Raw genomic sequence first — 17164 nt, 5'->3', positions numbered from 1 at the left:
TGTAGCTTGGCCCTCAGACATGCTTTGCACATGACAAAACTCTCCCCCCCCCTGCCCATTGTGGGTTGTTGTTCTCACCTTTTCCTCTGACCACAAATGGCTATTTTCCTCAATACTCTTCCTATTTTCCTAGGTTGTGGAACTGCACTATTTTCAGCCACTGCCTCTGGGTCTGTTTGTTACCAATATTAGTAACCTCATAGCAATGGCTGTGTGTGGCCATCGCTAAAACATGTTACGGGAGTGGAAGGTAGGCAGGCCGAGATCTCCCAAAGGCTCAGTGTGAAACACCTTTGTGCTTAAGGTTTCCCAAGATTTCGCAGAAGCAAAACTAGAAACGGAAGCCTTAGGGCCAAGCTACACGTGACGAATGACACTTGAACGGCAAGTGTATTTCTCCCTGTTCACTTGCCCTCCACTCAATCCACTTGCCGTTCAAGTGTCATTCGTCATGTGTAGCTTGGCCCTAAGCTGAACTGGGCCTTAAACTAAGGGCCAAGCTACACATGACGAATGACACTTGATCGGCAAGTGTATTTCTCCCTGTTCACTTGCCCTCCACTCAATCCACTTGCCGTTCAAGTGTCATTCGTCATGTGTAGCTTGGCCCTTAAATTCATGTTCTGGAAATCTAGGTTTCATTATTAATTAGGTGGGGTGTGCAGTATCCAAGATGCCTTTTGAAAACAGGCCCTCACACATTTTTCATTGAAAAGTAAGTTACCCTGATCTCATTGAGGTTTGATGACACTTTACACACACACACAAGACTATTAGGATTGCAATACAACGCTCAATATTTCTGATCCTAAAGAGATATTCATATCATCTGTGACAACTTCATGTCTTCTCCACAATTCTGGAATCCATTGTTCAATGTGTTCCAACCCTTCCATTTGTGTTTTCCCCCAAAGTTTGAGTGTCACTAAAAAGGCATTACACCCCAATAAAAATAGGGGAGGGACGAAGCACTGCACATCCCAGATATGAGGAAGGAGTTTTTATTACCCTAGTATAGTGTTAAAAAAGCCCCATCCCATTTGACAAATACAGTAAAAAATAAAATTCGACTAGTGCAGAGGCTTTTTACACAGATAGGATAGCTGTACTGAAAGGAAATGGTTCAGAGAGATACATTTGGTCAAAGGACAGAGACTGTAGACTAGACTACTGGGTACTGTCTGTTGTGGTAGTATTTTCTTACTGAGTAGTGTCTGAAAAGCTATGGAGAGTGTTAAAAGAAATAGGGGTGCCTCAACATCTGATTGTTTTGATGCATAACTTGTACTCTGGACAAGAGGCTACTGTCAGGACAGAATATGGGGAAACAGAACGGTTTCCAGTTGGCGAGGGTGTCAGACAAGGATGTATATTATCTCCCTACCTCTTCAATCTCTATGCAGAGTATATCATAAGGAAAGCTGGATTAGATCTAGAAGAAGGTGGAGTAAAAATTGGTGGAAGGAACATTAACAGTGGTTGTTGTGGATTTTCCGGGCTGTATAGCCGTGGTCTTGGCATTGTAATTCCTGACGTTTTGCCAGCAGCTGTGGCTGGCATCTTCAGAGGTGTAGCACCAAAAGACAGAGATCTCTCAGGGCCAAGCTACAAGTGACGAATGACACTTGAACGGCAAGTGGATTGAGTGGAGGGCAAGTGAACAGGGAGAAATACACTTGCTGTTCAAGTGTCATTCGTCACTTGTAGCTTGGCCCTCCGTGTCACAGTGTGGAGAAGATGTTGGCAGGTAATTTATATCTATTCAGGAAGGTGGGTTTGGGCTGAGTCATCCTGTAAGTTTCCCAGGGTGTGGAATGCTAATGGAGGGAGGCGTCACTGTATCCTGAGGAGGTTCTTTTGCATATGGATTGGTGCTTGAAGATGCCAGCCACAGCTGCTGGCAAAACGTCAGGAACTACAATGCCAAGACCAGGGCTATACAGCCCGGAAAATCCACAACAACCATCATTCTCTGGCCGTGAAAGCCTTCAACAATATATGGAACATCAACAATTTGAGATATGCAGATGACACCATGTTACTGGCAGGAAATAGTGAAGACTTGAAACGACTGCTGATGATGGTTAAAGGAAAAAGCGCCAAAGCAGGATTGCAGCTGTAACATCAAGAAGACAAAAGTAACGACTACCAAAGAATTACACAGTTTTAAAGTTGACAATGAGGAAACTGAAGATGTTCAAGATTTCCTATTCCTGGGCTCAATCATCAACCAAAAGGGAGACTGCAATGAAGAAATCAGAAGACTGAGACTCGGAAGAGCAGCTGTGAGGGAGCTAGAGAAGATCCTTAAAGATAAAGATGTCTCTCTGGGGACCAAGATCAAGATAATCCAAATTATAGTTTTTCCCATTATTATGTGTGGATGTGAAAGTTGGAAGAAACTTGATTCATTTGAAATGTGGTGCTGGAGGAGAATTTTGCAAATACTATGGACAGCCAAAAAGACAAATAAGTGGGTGCTAGATCTAATCAAGCCTGAATTCTCCCTAGAAGCTAAAAATGACAAGACTAAGGCTATCGTACTTCACATCATGAGAAGGCAAGATTCTCTGGAAAAATCAATAATGCTAGGAAAAGTGGAAGGCAGCAGGAAAAGAAGAAAACCTAAAATGAGATGGCTGGACTCAATCAAAGCCACATCCTCCAGTGTGCAGGATCTGAGCAAGACTGGTAAAGATAGGATGTTTGCAAAGTCTTTCATTCATAGGGTCGCCATAGGTCGGAGACGACTTGACGGCACGTAACACACACACAGTGTCTGCATTGTTCAATATATCATGTTTTAATTGCTTGTGTTTGTTTCAGCATTGTTTTGAGCTCCGCATTGGATTTCTGCTTGTTTCCAATTTTTGCAAATTTGCATTTTTATACCTTGGTGAATTGACACACATCCCCGCTTTTGCTTGTATTGACTTACACTGTAATCCACCTTAAGTCCCAGTGAGAAAGGCTGCAAATGATGAAATTAAATAAATGTCTTGTTCTTCTAAAAAAAAAAATGTCTTGTTCTTCTCAAAATTCATGTTAGGCTTTCTCCACCTGCTCACTTCCACAAATTTAGCCTTTATCAAAGGGGCAGGATTTCTTTTCCTCCAAGCTTACTGGCAACGCTAACTGAAGTTGGACTTTCATTCTCTCACTGCAATATAGTCATAATTTTATTAGGCTACCTCGCAGGGTATGCTGTAAGGATTGCCATGCTAATGAAAGTGAACGGCTTTAAGCATTTATAAGCACTACGTAAATACTATCACTGTCATTAACTCATTAACCAAGCTACAAGTGACAAATGACACTTGAACGGCAGGTGTATTTCTCCCTGTTCACTTGCCCTCCACTCAATCCACTTGCCATTCAAGTGTCATTTGTCACTTGTAGCTTAGCCCTCAGTGGAACAGATTTCCAAGTAAATATGTATAGGACTGAGCCGCATGACTTCATCTGTGTGGAAGACGTAAACTGGTTTAGGAGCCATTCCTTCTTCCCTTGAGAACCTTGGGAAATGTAGTTCTTCTGAGAGAGGACTGAAGATCCAAGAAGCTGGTCTATATTTCTTATGATCACCTGGTAAGCCATTGTTTCCAGTACTATAAAAACGTGAACCTGCGGCCTAAATTATTTTCCAGGATTTCTCAATTGTATTCTCTGCCCTCTCTGGATGTAGTTAAGTGCTGGGATTTGGGGGATATCCGTAAGTGGACCTTTGCCCAGGATGCCCTTTGAGTTATCAGCAAGGCTTTTTTTCAGGGGGAACGTGGGGGAACGGAGTTCCGGCACCTCTTGAAAATACTCGGCAATAGTGCTTGAAAATAATATGATTTCAAAGAATCCCATGTGTTGCTTCCTCATTTTCCTCTTGAGAGTTCCACCACCTCTTTTCCCCGGAAAAAAACCCTGGATATCAGCCTTACTAGGCAATCTAAATTTTCACCTTGGTACCCAGGGTTTAAGAAAAATAAAATTTTCTCCCACTACCTGGCTGATCTCTCTAATGTCTCCTTGAGAAATGCATTTATGCAAGCCTGATTTCAAACCATGCCATCTGCTTATCTTGAGTCTATCCATAAGAATTTTTTGCAACCATTTCTTACTAACTTTTCTGGTACAGAGGAGGATTGTATATACTTTCTATTGGCTGACACCATTCCAGAGGTTACCTTTAAGGTGGCTAGTTTTATCCTTTTATCAATTAATTTAAGGAAGAAATTAGCCTTGTTTGTTCCCAATAGAATTTTAGCTAAATTATAAAAATTATTTTATACATCATTTGATGTTTATTTTTACATAATGTTTTAGGTATGTATGTGTATTTATTGTGTCTCTTGTGGGGGTATGTATTAGTTCTGTATGGTTGTTTGGATGTTACGGCATAGGGCTACACTGAATGTTGATCTTTCTCCAAATTCTCAGGACTCTCACCAAACCACAGTTTCCAGGATTGGATACAGAAAAAATGTATCCATTAAATGTGTATAAAAACAATAAATAAGATCTGTCGTAAACTGGGTCTGATGCCTAGAGGAGCCTCTCCTACCCGATCCATCAGGATGAGGGATCTACAAATACACCATTTTTGTTTCTGTTTGTTTCCATACAGTATCATTTACAAGCCTCTCTGTTCCCCCAGTTTTCATTCCTGGTGTTCCCAGCATCTTTCTTTTATGTGGTTAAGAGCAGCTCATGCGAAAATAACAACGAAATAAAACGAGTTCGTTTCATGTGAAAAATTTGGCGCAAGGAAAATGAAAACGAAGAGTCTCTGCTTCGGTTTGCACAAGGGAGAAACAAAGTTGAAATGGGAACTTGGTAGAAAAATTGTAGGGATGAGAAACTGGATCCCTTCCCTCCTTGAGATCAACTTCTTTAGCAAAATAATAAAGAGTCCTGTAGCACCTTTAAGACTAACCAACTTTATTGTAGCATAAGCTTTTGAGAACCACAGCTCTCTTCATCAGATGCATTCTTTAGCAAAGTATTTCTGGAATTACTGTATCTTCCTTCAGTCACTACCTCCTACACCATCTCTACTTCCTGATACCATCATCTTCTGGGTGGTTTCACACTAATGAAGTTTAGTGGCACAGTTACCGTTATTTGTATGCACAATCATAATGGGTGATCCAGATGACATTATTTATTATTGTTGATTGATTGATCCAATTGATATCATCCTCAATCTGTTTTTCTCCTGTTCTTTCCTCATTGCAGTCTTATTTTTTCTAGTGGGAGATTTCTTGTAATGTTTCCTCTTATCCACAGAATAGCAGAACAATCTCCATAACGTGTCTTTGCTCTACCCTTTCACCATATTGTCAGGATAACGAGGGTATTCACACATGTCAGAAAGCATCGTTCTGACTGTCAATCTTGGAATTGCTTGCTGCAGCGGCCAATTTTATAAAAAAACAAATTTGGGGCTATTGCACTGTTATACTGTTGTGAATTGGTGCCGTTTCTATTTCTTCTGCTAGGTGATACCGTGATATTCCTGGTGGCCTGGTACTGCCAATCAGCTCAAACTAGGAAACAAATTATAGGAAGCAGATTCACGGTCAATGGAACAGAGCTCACTGTCTGGATGGGAAAACCCAGAAGGTAAATAGTTCCCAAAGTGTGATATCCCCTGACATATGGATCCTCCATTGTAATTCGATCAGCATGCTGCTAATCCCAGAACAGCAATGACTTGATTGTGGGGAATAACCCCATTTTGGAACTACCTTCTGACCTTTTCCCCAACTGCCCTGTTTTCTGTCTGATTTAAAATCCAGCTCTCAGAGCAAAACATACCATTTCATGGTCTTCTATTGCACCTTGTACTAGAGTCACAATTCTTTACCCTGGGTGCAGGGTCCTATTAACCCATAGCCAGGCCTCTAGGCTTTTAGGTATTTCGAGCCCCCTCCGGCACTTTAATCTTTCACCCCACTACAGCTGACAGCCTGACCCAGGGATGGTAAGTGCCAGACCGCAGTACATACCCCTATATCCATCTTGAGGGGTTGCTGAAGAATTCTATTCACAATTTTTAAAATATTTTTATTATGCAAGTAGAACTCTTCAGGAAATCACATTTTGGGGATATAATTGTTCAATACTGTAATATTTTGAGGTGAATAAAATTTGTATTATTTATATATATTTATTTATATTATTTATTTTTATTATATTATTTTATATTATATTATTTTATATTATATTATTTTATTTATATTATTTATATTATGGACAATTGTTTTAATATAAGAGACAATTTGTTTCACTTCAATAAGGAAGCAGTTAATTATCTTATTAATAAAGGTTATATAAGAGAATCAGTTGTAATTTATGTGAGGAGGTGCCTCAGCAAAAAAAATTGATGGGCCCCTTGTCCCTACGGGGCCCCTAGACTTCGGCCTAGTCCGCCTTATGAATAATACAGCCCTGACCTAGGCTTTGGCCTAGTCAGCCTTATGAACAATATGGCCCTGACCTAGGCTTCGGCCTAGTCAGCCTTATGAATAATACAGCCCTGACCTATAGTCAGCCTTATGAATAATACGGCCCTGACCTAGGCTTCGGCCTAGTCAGCCTTAGGAATAATACGGCCCTGATCTAGGCTTCAGCCTAGTCCGCCCTATGAACAATACAGCCCTGATCTAGGCTTCAGCCTAGTCAGCCTTATGAACAATATGGCCCTGACCTAGGCTTTGGCCTAGTCAGCCTTAGGAATAATACGGCCCTGACCTAGGCTTCGGCCTAGTATGCCTTATGAACAATACAGACCTGACCTAGGCTTCAGCCTAGTCAGCCTTAGGAATAATATGGCCCCACTTGGATGTTGTCCTTTCCTTCTCCTATTCCAATGGGAGAAAAGGAAGCCAAGATTCCTCCTAGGTCCCTTCCATGGTCCTCTATGCTCCTTTCTGTGCTACTTTGGAACAAACAGAATCAAGGAGTCCTTTATTGGCCATCCATAATAATTACAAAGAAGACAAGTCAGTGGTCTGCCCCAGTGATTTGGGGCAAATAGGGGGAGTGATTGACAGTGCGGGTTCTTATATCCTCCACACTTCTTGAAAAGAGGTCCTTGAAGCTATAGTCGCCTCTTGCAATTTAAAGGACTGCAAAAGAGGGTGAAATTTGTTGGGTGAAAAGCTCTCAGAAGACATTCCATACCTTCTTAAAAATCAAAGCCACAAATCATCAAATTATTTTTCCTCATTTCACGCAGAAAGTCAATAAGGGGATTCCAAGTCAATAAAGGATTCCCTTATTTCTGGGAAAAAACAAATAGAAGGCAGGCAGTAGTGGAAAAGAAAATTAGAGATTAAATTTTAAGTATGATGTTTGTTAAAAAAGGTAGGTGATGTAGAGAAGAATGGAAATGAAATATTATTGTTTTCTTTTATTTCTAAGTTCTGTCTTTTCTTCTTGTAAGCTTTTTATTATCCTTTCCTTTCTTTTTGCTTTCTGCCCTTTTTATTGGGCTTTTAGTTCTATGAACGAAATAAAAAAAAATAATTTTTAAAAAAGAACACGTTCCCTACCATTCACAAGAAGCCATCTAGTTACAGTCCCCGCCATGTACCCAGTATGTGCAATTGCTGTCTCATGTGAATCGACCAATGAACGCATTTTCCACATGTGTACAGCTTCTATTCCTGCAAGCTATGACCCAGGAAAGCGGAGGGTTTGGTTTGCATGAATGGAAGCTGAACACGTGGAAAAATCCATGCGCTGCCCTATTTGCTTGAGATGGTAGGGGAGCAGTTTACATTAAGAGGCTGGTTCACATATCTACAGAAGGTTAGTGTGTGTGTGTGTGTTCTGAACCATATGAGAGGCTCAGTCCCCCCTCCCCAAACATAACACACCATAAAAGGTAAAAGTAGTCCCCTGTGCAAGCACCGAGGCATTACTGACCCATGGGGCGACGTTGCATCTTGACATTTTCTTGGCAGACTTTTTGTTACGGGGTGGTTTGCCATTGCCTTCCCCAGTCATCTACACTTTACCCTCAGGAAACTGGGCACTCATTTTACTAACATCAGAAGGATGGAAGTCTGAGTCAACCTTGAGCCGGCTACCTGAACCCGGCTTCTGCCAGGATTAAACTCGAGTTGTGAGCACAGGTTGGGCTGCAGTACTGCAGCTTACCACTCTGCGCCTTGGGGCTCTTTCCCCATAACCTTTTAAAAATATCCACACCTGTGTTTGCCAGCTTTTAATCCAGTTTCTTTACAAAGTCACGGTCACAAATACAACCAGGTGAATACTGAAACTGCAGTACCTCTGAACAGAAAAGAGTCCAGTAGCACCTTTAAGACTAACCAACTTTACTGTAGCATTACAGTAAAGTTGGTTAGTCTTAAAGGTGCTACCGGACTCGTTTCTATTTTGCTACTACAGACGAACATGGCTAACTCCTCTAGATCTATGCAGTACCTCTGGTCTCTTATGGACTACCCTCCCCTTGGTAGCTTGTTTGAGGGCGGGCCTTGCTATACACGTTCTGCAGGCAATGGGAAACGCCCTTATTTGTTCTTGATTTCCATGTCTAGGGAGAAGGAAGTTGACTCGATAGTTCAGTCTACTGTCCACTGTTTTTGAATCATTGTGGGTATGACTCTTTTGCTTTCTTTTTAAAATATACTCCTTGGGCCCTGCCTGAAGCCTTGGCAAGGATTTTTAAAAATGCAATAAAATACGGTGGAATCGAGAGAAATGATTGTCACGTTGATGGTCTCTGATTATGCGGCAACAGTGTAGCACATGACCGCTGTGCACTGCCATTGCTCCTAACACTGTCCAAAGCTGTGAAGGTGGGGATTGTACGTGGTACAAGATGGAGCTTGGATCTGAAGCTTGGAGAAATCCACAAAAACAGTTAATGCCCTAAGACAGAGTCTCTCTACACAAGATATCTGACACATGAAGGATATGTGCTGGGAGATGCAATGCTAGTCAGGAAGGGTAGTTTAAAAAGACAGAGATGGCAGCAGAACAAAGGCATTGCTATACACTGGGGCCATGTGAAAGGGCTGTGAAATGCCATAAGGGAAACTTCAGCCCATTATAACCTCCCCAGGTCCAAGCCCTGCTCTGGAAGGCAGCTCCAGCCCATTTCCATTCTTCGCTGTCCTCTGGTTGTCCAGTTTTAGACTGGAGAGGTGAAATTGACAGAGCCTTCCAGGCGGCAAAGATGAAATTAACAAACCCTTTGAGGAGCCGTCTCCACCGGCTCTGTCTTTTAAAACTACGCTTCCTGGCTTACTTTACGTCTCCCTACATTTGACGAACACACGCAGGGGCGTCTTGTGTAGAGAGACTCGCAAACTGTGGGGCACTTCTCCTTTACATGCCCCATTGAAATGAAGGAGGGTTGCACTTTTGCAGAGACCGGCTTGAAGAGATTAACAATAAAAGATAAACCTATTATACTGTCCTCCTAAGCAGAGTTATAACCTTCCAAATCCACGTATGTTGATAGGCTTAGGAGTCCACTTTTTAAAATACAGTCCTATACTTAAGATTCCGCTTTTTAAAATACAATTAGAACAATCAATTGGACATTTCACCACAACTTACTCAAGAATTCCTTTTAACACAGAGATCTTAGAGCTAAGGTCTATTGTTTATACATGAGGCACAAGCTCGTTTAAGTTAATTACTTTTAAAGTGCTGTTGATTTCCCCTCTCCACCTCTTCTTTTTATATCTGACAACTGAGGATAACACTTCATGCATCCAGTGAAGTGGACTTTGGCTTGTGACAGCCCGTGCCACAAGACATTTGGTAGTGATAAATGTCCTGCAAGCATCTTTGAGGACGCTTGCATCAAGCTCATCACCTCTTTGATCAATAGAATACCTGGAAGAATGAGCTTGGAATACGTTAGGCTGCTTCTAGGAGACGGAAATCTGACAACTACAGCCTCAGTCACAAAATTTTGTGCAACAACCTATAAAATCCGTCAGATGCTTCCATTATTGGGGTTTATGTAAATACCACCCTTCTAGATTACTGTTTTAATTAACTATTTTAATTTTGTGCTATTTTTACTAATAATTTTAACTTTGTAATTTTGTAGTATGCTGGTCTTTGACCGTACAATAAATTTGATTCGATTTGATCTTTGAGGTTTAACGTGGGTAGCTGGATGGATTCGCTTGGGAGATAATTCATTGGATATAAAATGGGATGTAAGGGTTATAAACCAGCATGTACCTGACCCTCTTCTGCCAAAATGAAAGGACTTTTAAAAGTCTTGAACTCTGATTGGATAATACCCATGATAACACCCAGTACAAGCCACCCATATCTGCAAAACGTAGGCAAAAGATATCTTTGCACACGCCCTCATTCACTGTCCTACGGTGGTTCCCAATGCAGGAGAAACAGTCCCGGAGCACCTAGCCAAATGGCCTCTCCAAGGGTTGTTACCCTTCTGACCTATCAGTGTGTGAGCTGACCTAATCACAGCCTGAGGGTCGAGGTCAGCAGAAAGGGGGTCCTGGGTTGATGGGGGTCTGCATTTTCTCTTCCTTCTGGAGCAGCGGATGCCTTCCCAGGATACGGAAATGAGCAATACTGGAGAAGCTGAGAGGGCATTAGGAGAGACAGTGGGTCAACCATCTCATGGGATAAGAGGATGGCCAGAGGATCAAAGGTCAGAGTCTGGACTGAAAGGTTGTCCTTTTCCCCTGGCACTGTTCTGCCTAAAGCAAGACAAGAGAGTGGTTGCCTTTTCCTCTGCCCCTTGCGTTGTCCCAGTTCCCTCCCAGCAGGGGATCATACATTGGATACACTAGGCAGGAAGTAATATTAAGAAAATCTAGTTCCAGACTATTCTTTTTATGTTTACAGAGCCAGAGTTTTCACAGGTTACCACCTACAATAGATGCCAAAGGAACTGTGAGCTGCAAGGAAGGGAATCAGCTGGTAGAACATAACTGCAATAAGGATTGTGTACGGGGAAGCCAAAGGTAAAAATATACTATCACTATTTGTTTTTATGGTCTAAAAAAAGCTATGATCTCTGTTTAGGCCTTGATTGATACAACCCTACTTTTGAATAAATTCCTGATCCGCAACCTTGTTTCAATATGTGTCTATTGTAAGCCTAAAGTCTTTGGAAGTCACCTTTTACAGATGCCACTGCACTTGGAGGTAAGGTTGACATTTTCGGGGATAGCCCCGGGACTCTGGTTAGGAACACATATGACCTTTTCTTTATTAGCTGCACTAGCTCCCAGTTGAGTTGAGTCAAGTTTAAAGTACTGACTATGACATTTAAAGCCCTTAACGGACTAGGACGAATATTCGTGCGGAACTGCCTCTTGCAATATGCTCCCTGGAGGGCAATTCATTCAGCCAGCAAACAGAGCCAGTTTCGTGTAGCAGTAAGAGTGCGGGACTGTAATATGGAGAGTTGGGTTTGATTCCCCACTCACGGCTCTCTGGACCTCTCTCAGCCCCACCCACCTCACCCACCTCACAGGGTGTTTTGTTGTGGGGATAATAATGACATACTTTGTAAACCGCTCTGAGTGGGCATTAAGTTGTCCTGAAGGGCAGTATATAAATTGAATGTTGTTGTTGTTGTTGTTATCTTTTAATGATCCGTGTCCCAAGGACATTCACCTAGTCTCAACCAAGGCCTGGGCCTTTTCGGCCCTGGCACTGGCCTGGTGGAGCTCTCTTTCCGTTGAGACAAGGGCCCTATGGGACTTGTTACAGTTCCGCCAGGCCTGTAAGACAGAGATATTCCACCAGGCCTATGGTTGCAGTTGAGGCATGGGCAGAATGCCTGGTTGGCCACTCTGCTGTGGCCTGTGGTTCGCCTGATACTTTTGTAATCTGCCTGCCCTACCCCCATGATTACTGAGGGGAATATATTGTCTGTGAACATCAAAACGCCGCCTCTTGAATGTGTGGTTTTTAACTTTTATACTGTTTGTTTATTTTACTTGTATTATTGGGAGTCCTATTATTGGGTATTAGATCCAGAGGAGTTAGCCGTGTTAGTCTGTAGTCACAAAACAGAAAAGCATAGGGTCCAATAGCACCTTTAAGACTAACCAACTTTACTGTAGCATAAGCTTTCGAGAACCACATCTGATGAAGAGAACTGTGGTTCTCGAAAGCTTATGCTACAATAAAGTTGGTTAGTCCTAAAGGCGTTATTGGGTATTGTTATTTTAATCTTATTACAATATTATTAATGTTGTGACCCACCCTGAGCCGGATCACAGGGAGGGTGGGTAAGAAATCTAATAAATTAAATTAAATTTGTAGAACCCACCAAATGTATTTCATTGACCCTTTGCAGAGGGCAAGGGTTTTTTTTTAAAATTCAAGCTTTAGCGTTGAGAGAATTAATTTGAAATGGTTTCATTTGTCAATTTAAATGATGACTTAATGTCATATGATTTAATTACATTTAAAATGAAATGAATTGCTTTCAAGCGCACCAGCCCAGCATGTTAAACACAAAACAAATATACAAGACTGTTTAATGTTCCTGCTGCACGTGTGTTATGTTTCTGCAGAAGAAAAAAAATGTAGAATGCGGTATTGGCTGCAAAAATTTAATCTGCTCAGTCTTGTGCACCCTTGAATTGGAATGCCTCATAGAATTCAGTAAGTCTTGCTTCTTTCTGAATAATGATGGGACTGGAGAGCAGAATTTAACCTTTCCTGTTCATTGTTAAGCCAACAACTTCCTAGTCATTAAAGTTACGAATATTCGCTTGCCGAATAAGATTTCCAGTGCCCAGTAATAATTCTTTTCAATCTTCCCATGATAATGAGCAGAATCAGAATAAATTATACAAAGTAGTAAAACTTCCAGAATAAGCAAGACAACAAAGAAGGGATGGGTGAAATGTGTTTAATTTGCACACAAAGTGCTGAATCCCGTTTTTCTGGTCATAGAATTGAGCAAGTAATTAGACGTTACACAAAACACAAGTTCTGTCTTATCTTTTGTAATTGCGTGAGTGCTTTTCCTTGTGTTGTCTATCCCATCCTTTGTTTACTGTTCCTGGAATCTAACCACTGTGACTGCTGGTCCTTGGGTTGAGTTGTAAGACTCCATACTACAGAGCCAGCCTTATGGGAAGCAGCAAGCGTATTACATATTTGCAATAGGTTTACTGGTATGTTATGTTTCCCATACGAAAACACAGATGCTTTTCTAAGCAGTATGGTGCAGATTTGACTCATTACAGCACATCTGATGTGCAATTGACTTAATTGTGCATCAGCTTCCACAGATTTTCATTGCCTTTTTAAAAAATGGGTCTGACAATATTAGAGTTATTATTCTATTATAAAATGGGTCTGACATTAGTACTATAACTGTTGACTAGTCACTGCGATGGAAGTTTAGTAGAGCAAAAATTAATGGATAGCATCCCTCATTAAAATTATATATGCTTATAGGTGAAACTTGCTGTCTAATAGGTGATTATGATGACTATGAAACCAGAGGTGATTGTTACTCACATTATATAATGCTGAATATGTGTTTTTAAATTTAGGGAAATCTTTATAGATCCTTTTTTTTTTTACATGAATCCATCATGCTAGTATTATCTAATACAGAAAAACAAACTGGGATCACAGTGTAAAAAACCAAAAGACAAGTAGATAAACAACTACTGTGATTTGTTGTAACTACTATATATTGTAATCAACAATGTATATTGTCATCGATAAAACTGTGGAACCGCTTCTATAATAAGTTGTAGTAATCACAACAAGACGAGCAGCTAGATGTAAGCATGTGTCATCGTAGATCTTCCTCAGAAGTTGATCTTTCTCATCTTCCTCTTATTTACAGCTCACCATTTACCAAAGGAGCAAGCCAGTCCAATAACGTTTCCTTAATCAGGTGCAAAGCTTACTGCTGTAATACTAGCCATAAAATGACTGATCCACAATATCTCAAGACTGGGACTTTTTCCAATTTGTGATCTAGGATCACATTTATCGTTGTAATTTTCTGGAATTTTATTTGATTTTATTGACTGCCCAAAAGAGGTACTCGATCGAATCAAGCCTGAATTCTCCCTAGAAGCTAAAATGACAATGAGGCTATCATACTTTGGTCACATCATGAGAAGGCAATATTCTCTGGAAAAGTCAATAATGCTAGGAAAAGTGGAAGGCAGTAGGAAAAGAGGAAGACCTAAAATGAGATGGCTGGACTCAATCAAAGAAGCCACATCCTCCAGTTTGCAGGATCTGAGCAAGTCTGTTAATGGTAGGATGTTTTGGAGGTCTTTCATTTCTAGGGTCGCCATAGGTCGGAGGCAGCTTGATAGCACATAACACACACATAAATCACAGTGGTTATTTCTCTGCTTGTTTTTTAGTATTATCTAGTGGTCAAGGTTGGGATGCTGAGGAAATGGGAGGGTACATCAGCGAGCATGAAGCCATTTGGTGGCCTTTGAAACACTGTTCAGTTCCACACCTGTCAAATGGTGTAACACCAGGCTATCTTACAGAATTACCGAGAGGGTGAAAGACAGCTACCATCACCCACCTTTTGCTAAAACTGTTACACAGCTTATTTCAGTGTTTGCTGTGCTATTTGTATCCCACATAACTGCCGCCAATGCAGAGAATACAGAAGAGAAGTCAAACATAGGAGGCAGCCATCATAGGTTTTTAAGTTAATGTCAGAGCTATTAAATGCAGGGTTTTATATATGAAGATTCCATCAGCCCAGGTTATAAGGGTTATATTAGCGTGCATGCATTCTGGGAAAAAATTGATTGCATATTACTGAAGATTCGCCATAGCTAACAAGTGAAAAATGCACAGCTGGGAGGCAAGCTGGCTGGCCAAAAAGGGTATTTTATGGCAGAGAAGTATCACCTCCCTGTTATGTTCTCAGTCTACCTGCCACGTGTGATGGGGCTACTGCTAAGATCCAAGCACAACTCTGCTTCGTTTAGAAAGGATAAAACTCAGGCCTATATAAAATAAAATCTAGGACCCGTCTGCAGCCTTGACCTCCCCATTTTACTGTATTCTGCACAACTTTCAGGCAGTATTTACTAGGAAGTGAGTCCCACCCAGTTCAGAGGTGACCTTCTTTCTAAGCATGTTTAACCCTGAAGACTTTGTATCCCCCTGTTTAAAGGTAGGCCGTTTTAAGCTTTAAACAAATTATAATCCCCTCCCTTCCAGGGCCTTGAACACTGTTATAAGAGAGAAATATATACACTCAGCACACTGTCTTCCCTCAGTAAACAGGCTTTGCAAGTTTTTTATAGTTCTGAAAAACCTGCTTAAGTAGAAGCAGCAGTCCGACAAAAGAAACGTGTACAGAAATATGTGCATGGCGACAACCCCGCTATTGTGTTACTTTCAGCTCTCTTCAGACAATCTCTTTGTGGCCCAAAGTTGCTCGGATCTCAAGACAGCCTGGAGGTCATGCATTAAAACCTGGAGTCCCTTACTCCTAATTTCGGCTGGTGGTTTGTGATGACTCACGGATGACAGAAAGGCATTTTGCTTGTGTCCTAAATTGGCCCTTGCAGTCATGATTATTTAAACATTCTCAGAACTGAGTCCTGCCCTGGGAAACATGGTCTGTGGCTAAAACCCTACAGAGAGATTTCCGTGTCAAGAGGAAAAATCACACTGGAGAGGTAACAGAAGGGCTGCAAGCCAGACGTACCTTCCATCTGGATCTCAGTGGGATGCCGACATGGACCATGCCCCCTCCATCCTCCAGACCGAGAAGGCGTAGCTGAGCCTCTCATGGGCCAGGTAGTTACAGCTGGAGATCTTGTGGTCCAACTCGTCACTCTGAAGCACCTGGTAGAGGAAATCGATGTAGCGGGCAGCCAGTTTGAGCGTCTGGATCTTGCTGAGTTTGTCGGAGGGCAGCGTGGGGATAATTTTGCGAAGTTCGGCAAAGGCATCGTTCAGCGACTGGGTGCGCTGGCGCTCCCGCACATTGGCAATCACCCGCTGCGTGTGCATGTCCTCGAAGGTCTGCGGCACAGGGCTGCGTTTGCTGCGCTTCCCCTGCGGCGAGGGAGTGTTGCACTCTTGGGGGGCCGAAGACATCAACGGCTTGCCCAGCTGGCTCCTCTTGCGAAGGCCCTTCCTGGGCAACCTCTCGCTTTCTTCCTCGCTGGTTACCAAGCTGCCTTCCGGAGAATCCGGGCACATGCTTTCCTCTTTCATCGTCTGCGAACTCTCTTCCTTTTCTTCTCGCTGAGCCCTGGAAGGTGGACCGAGTAGGCCACAGTGCATCCGAGCAAGACAACGTGAGGCTGGCGCACAGTGACCTCAGGATAGAAGTCTTCGAGAGCTGGCGTTGTAGGGGTTCCAGGAGCTTTCTGAATTTCTCTGGCCTTCAAGGATCTGCTTATTCACCCCCCCTCCTTACGTTAGGGCTAAAGAGAGGAGGGACATTAAAAAAAAAAGTTTTGTTAATGCCCTTTACGGATAGGGTAAGTAGTGCTGGGAGGAGGGGCCACGCGCAGGCCAATACAACTGTTCACAATAATGCAAACATCAAGGGAGCTTATGGGTTCCAGATTCCCTTCCTCTCCTCTCTCCTTTGTATCCTCCCCCCCACCATCAAAGCCCTTAGGCACAGATGCTTCAGCCTGCCGCATGGCAGCCAGAGGATGTTTCCCTCACCAAGCTAATTGACAAGGGTCTGCCGTGCTGACCCCTGCCCACAAGCCTGTCGGTGAAGATCGGAGGGCAGTTATTACAACAAACGAGGCCTCGAGCGAAAACAGCACAGCATGCAAAATGGTCTTAGGAGCTGGCGATGTCAGTGCCTCGCAGTTATCAAGATGTAGGCCCATGTGGCAGAGGTACGCAGTGGTTGCCAACAAAATTGGCAGAAGTATGCAGCAGTTGCCATTTTCCTCAGGGAAACAGGCAGTGTTCTCTTCATGAAGCTGACTCACGTTTGGATGGGAATATGCAAGTTTCGGGGTTGGACAGAATGCTTTGATAGAAATCCAGTTTGTGCTTGTGAAGGGCAAGCAGTGCAACCAAAAACACCCTGTGTATTTTATTCCACAATAAATCCCAATGGCTTTGTGGGGCTGTCTCTCCACTGAGTATGCATATATTTGCAACCTTAATTGGCAGTTGGAGCTGTGATAAATTGTCG

At 42.3% G+C, this 17164-nt stretch overlaps 1 protein-coding gene across 1 annotated transcript in view; it reads right to left on the bottom strand.

Annotated features, from left to right (window-relative positions):
- The window catches only part of LOC129346324 (twist-related protein 2-like), a 38088-nt gene extending 21695 nt beyond the window's left edge, over nt 1-16393 (bottom strand). Inside the window, exon 1 of the mRNA XM_055003673.1 lies at nt 15701-16393. Coding sequence (XP_054859648.1) covers nt 15715-16284 — 570 coding nt within the window. The 5' untranslated portion in view covers nt 16285-16393 and the 3' untranslated portion in view covers nt 15701-15714. The remainder of the gene's footprint in view (nt 1-15700) is intronic.
- Between the last annotated feature and the right edge of the window lie 771 nt (nt 16394-17164).

Source organism: Eublepharis macularius, chromosome 19 (assembly GCF_028583425.1).
Source record: "Eublepharis macularius isolate TG4126 chromosome 19, MPM_Emac_v1.0, whole genome shotgun sequence".
Taxonomy (NCBI): Eukaryota; Metazoa; Chordata; class Lepidosauria; order Squamata; family Eublepharidae; genus Eublepharis; species Eublepharis macularius.
The sequence above is the reverse complement of the archived record's forward strand: the minus strand, read 5'-3'. Positions and strand labels throughout refer to the sequence as shown.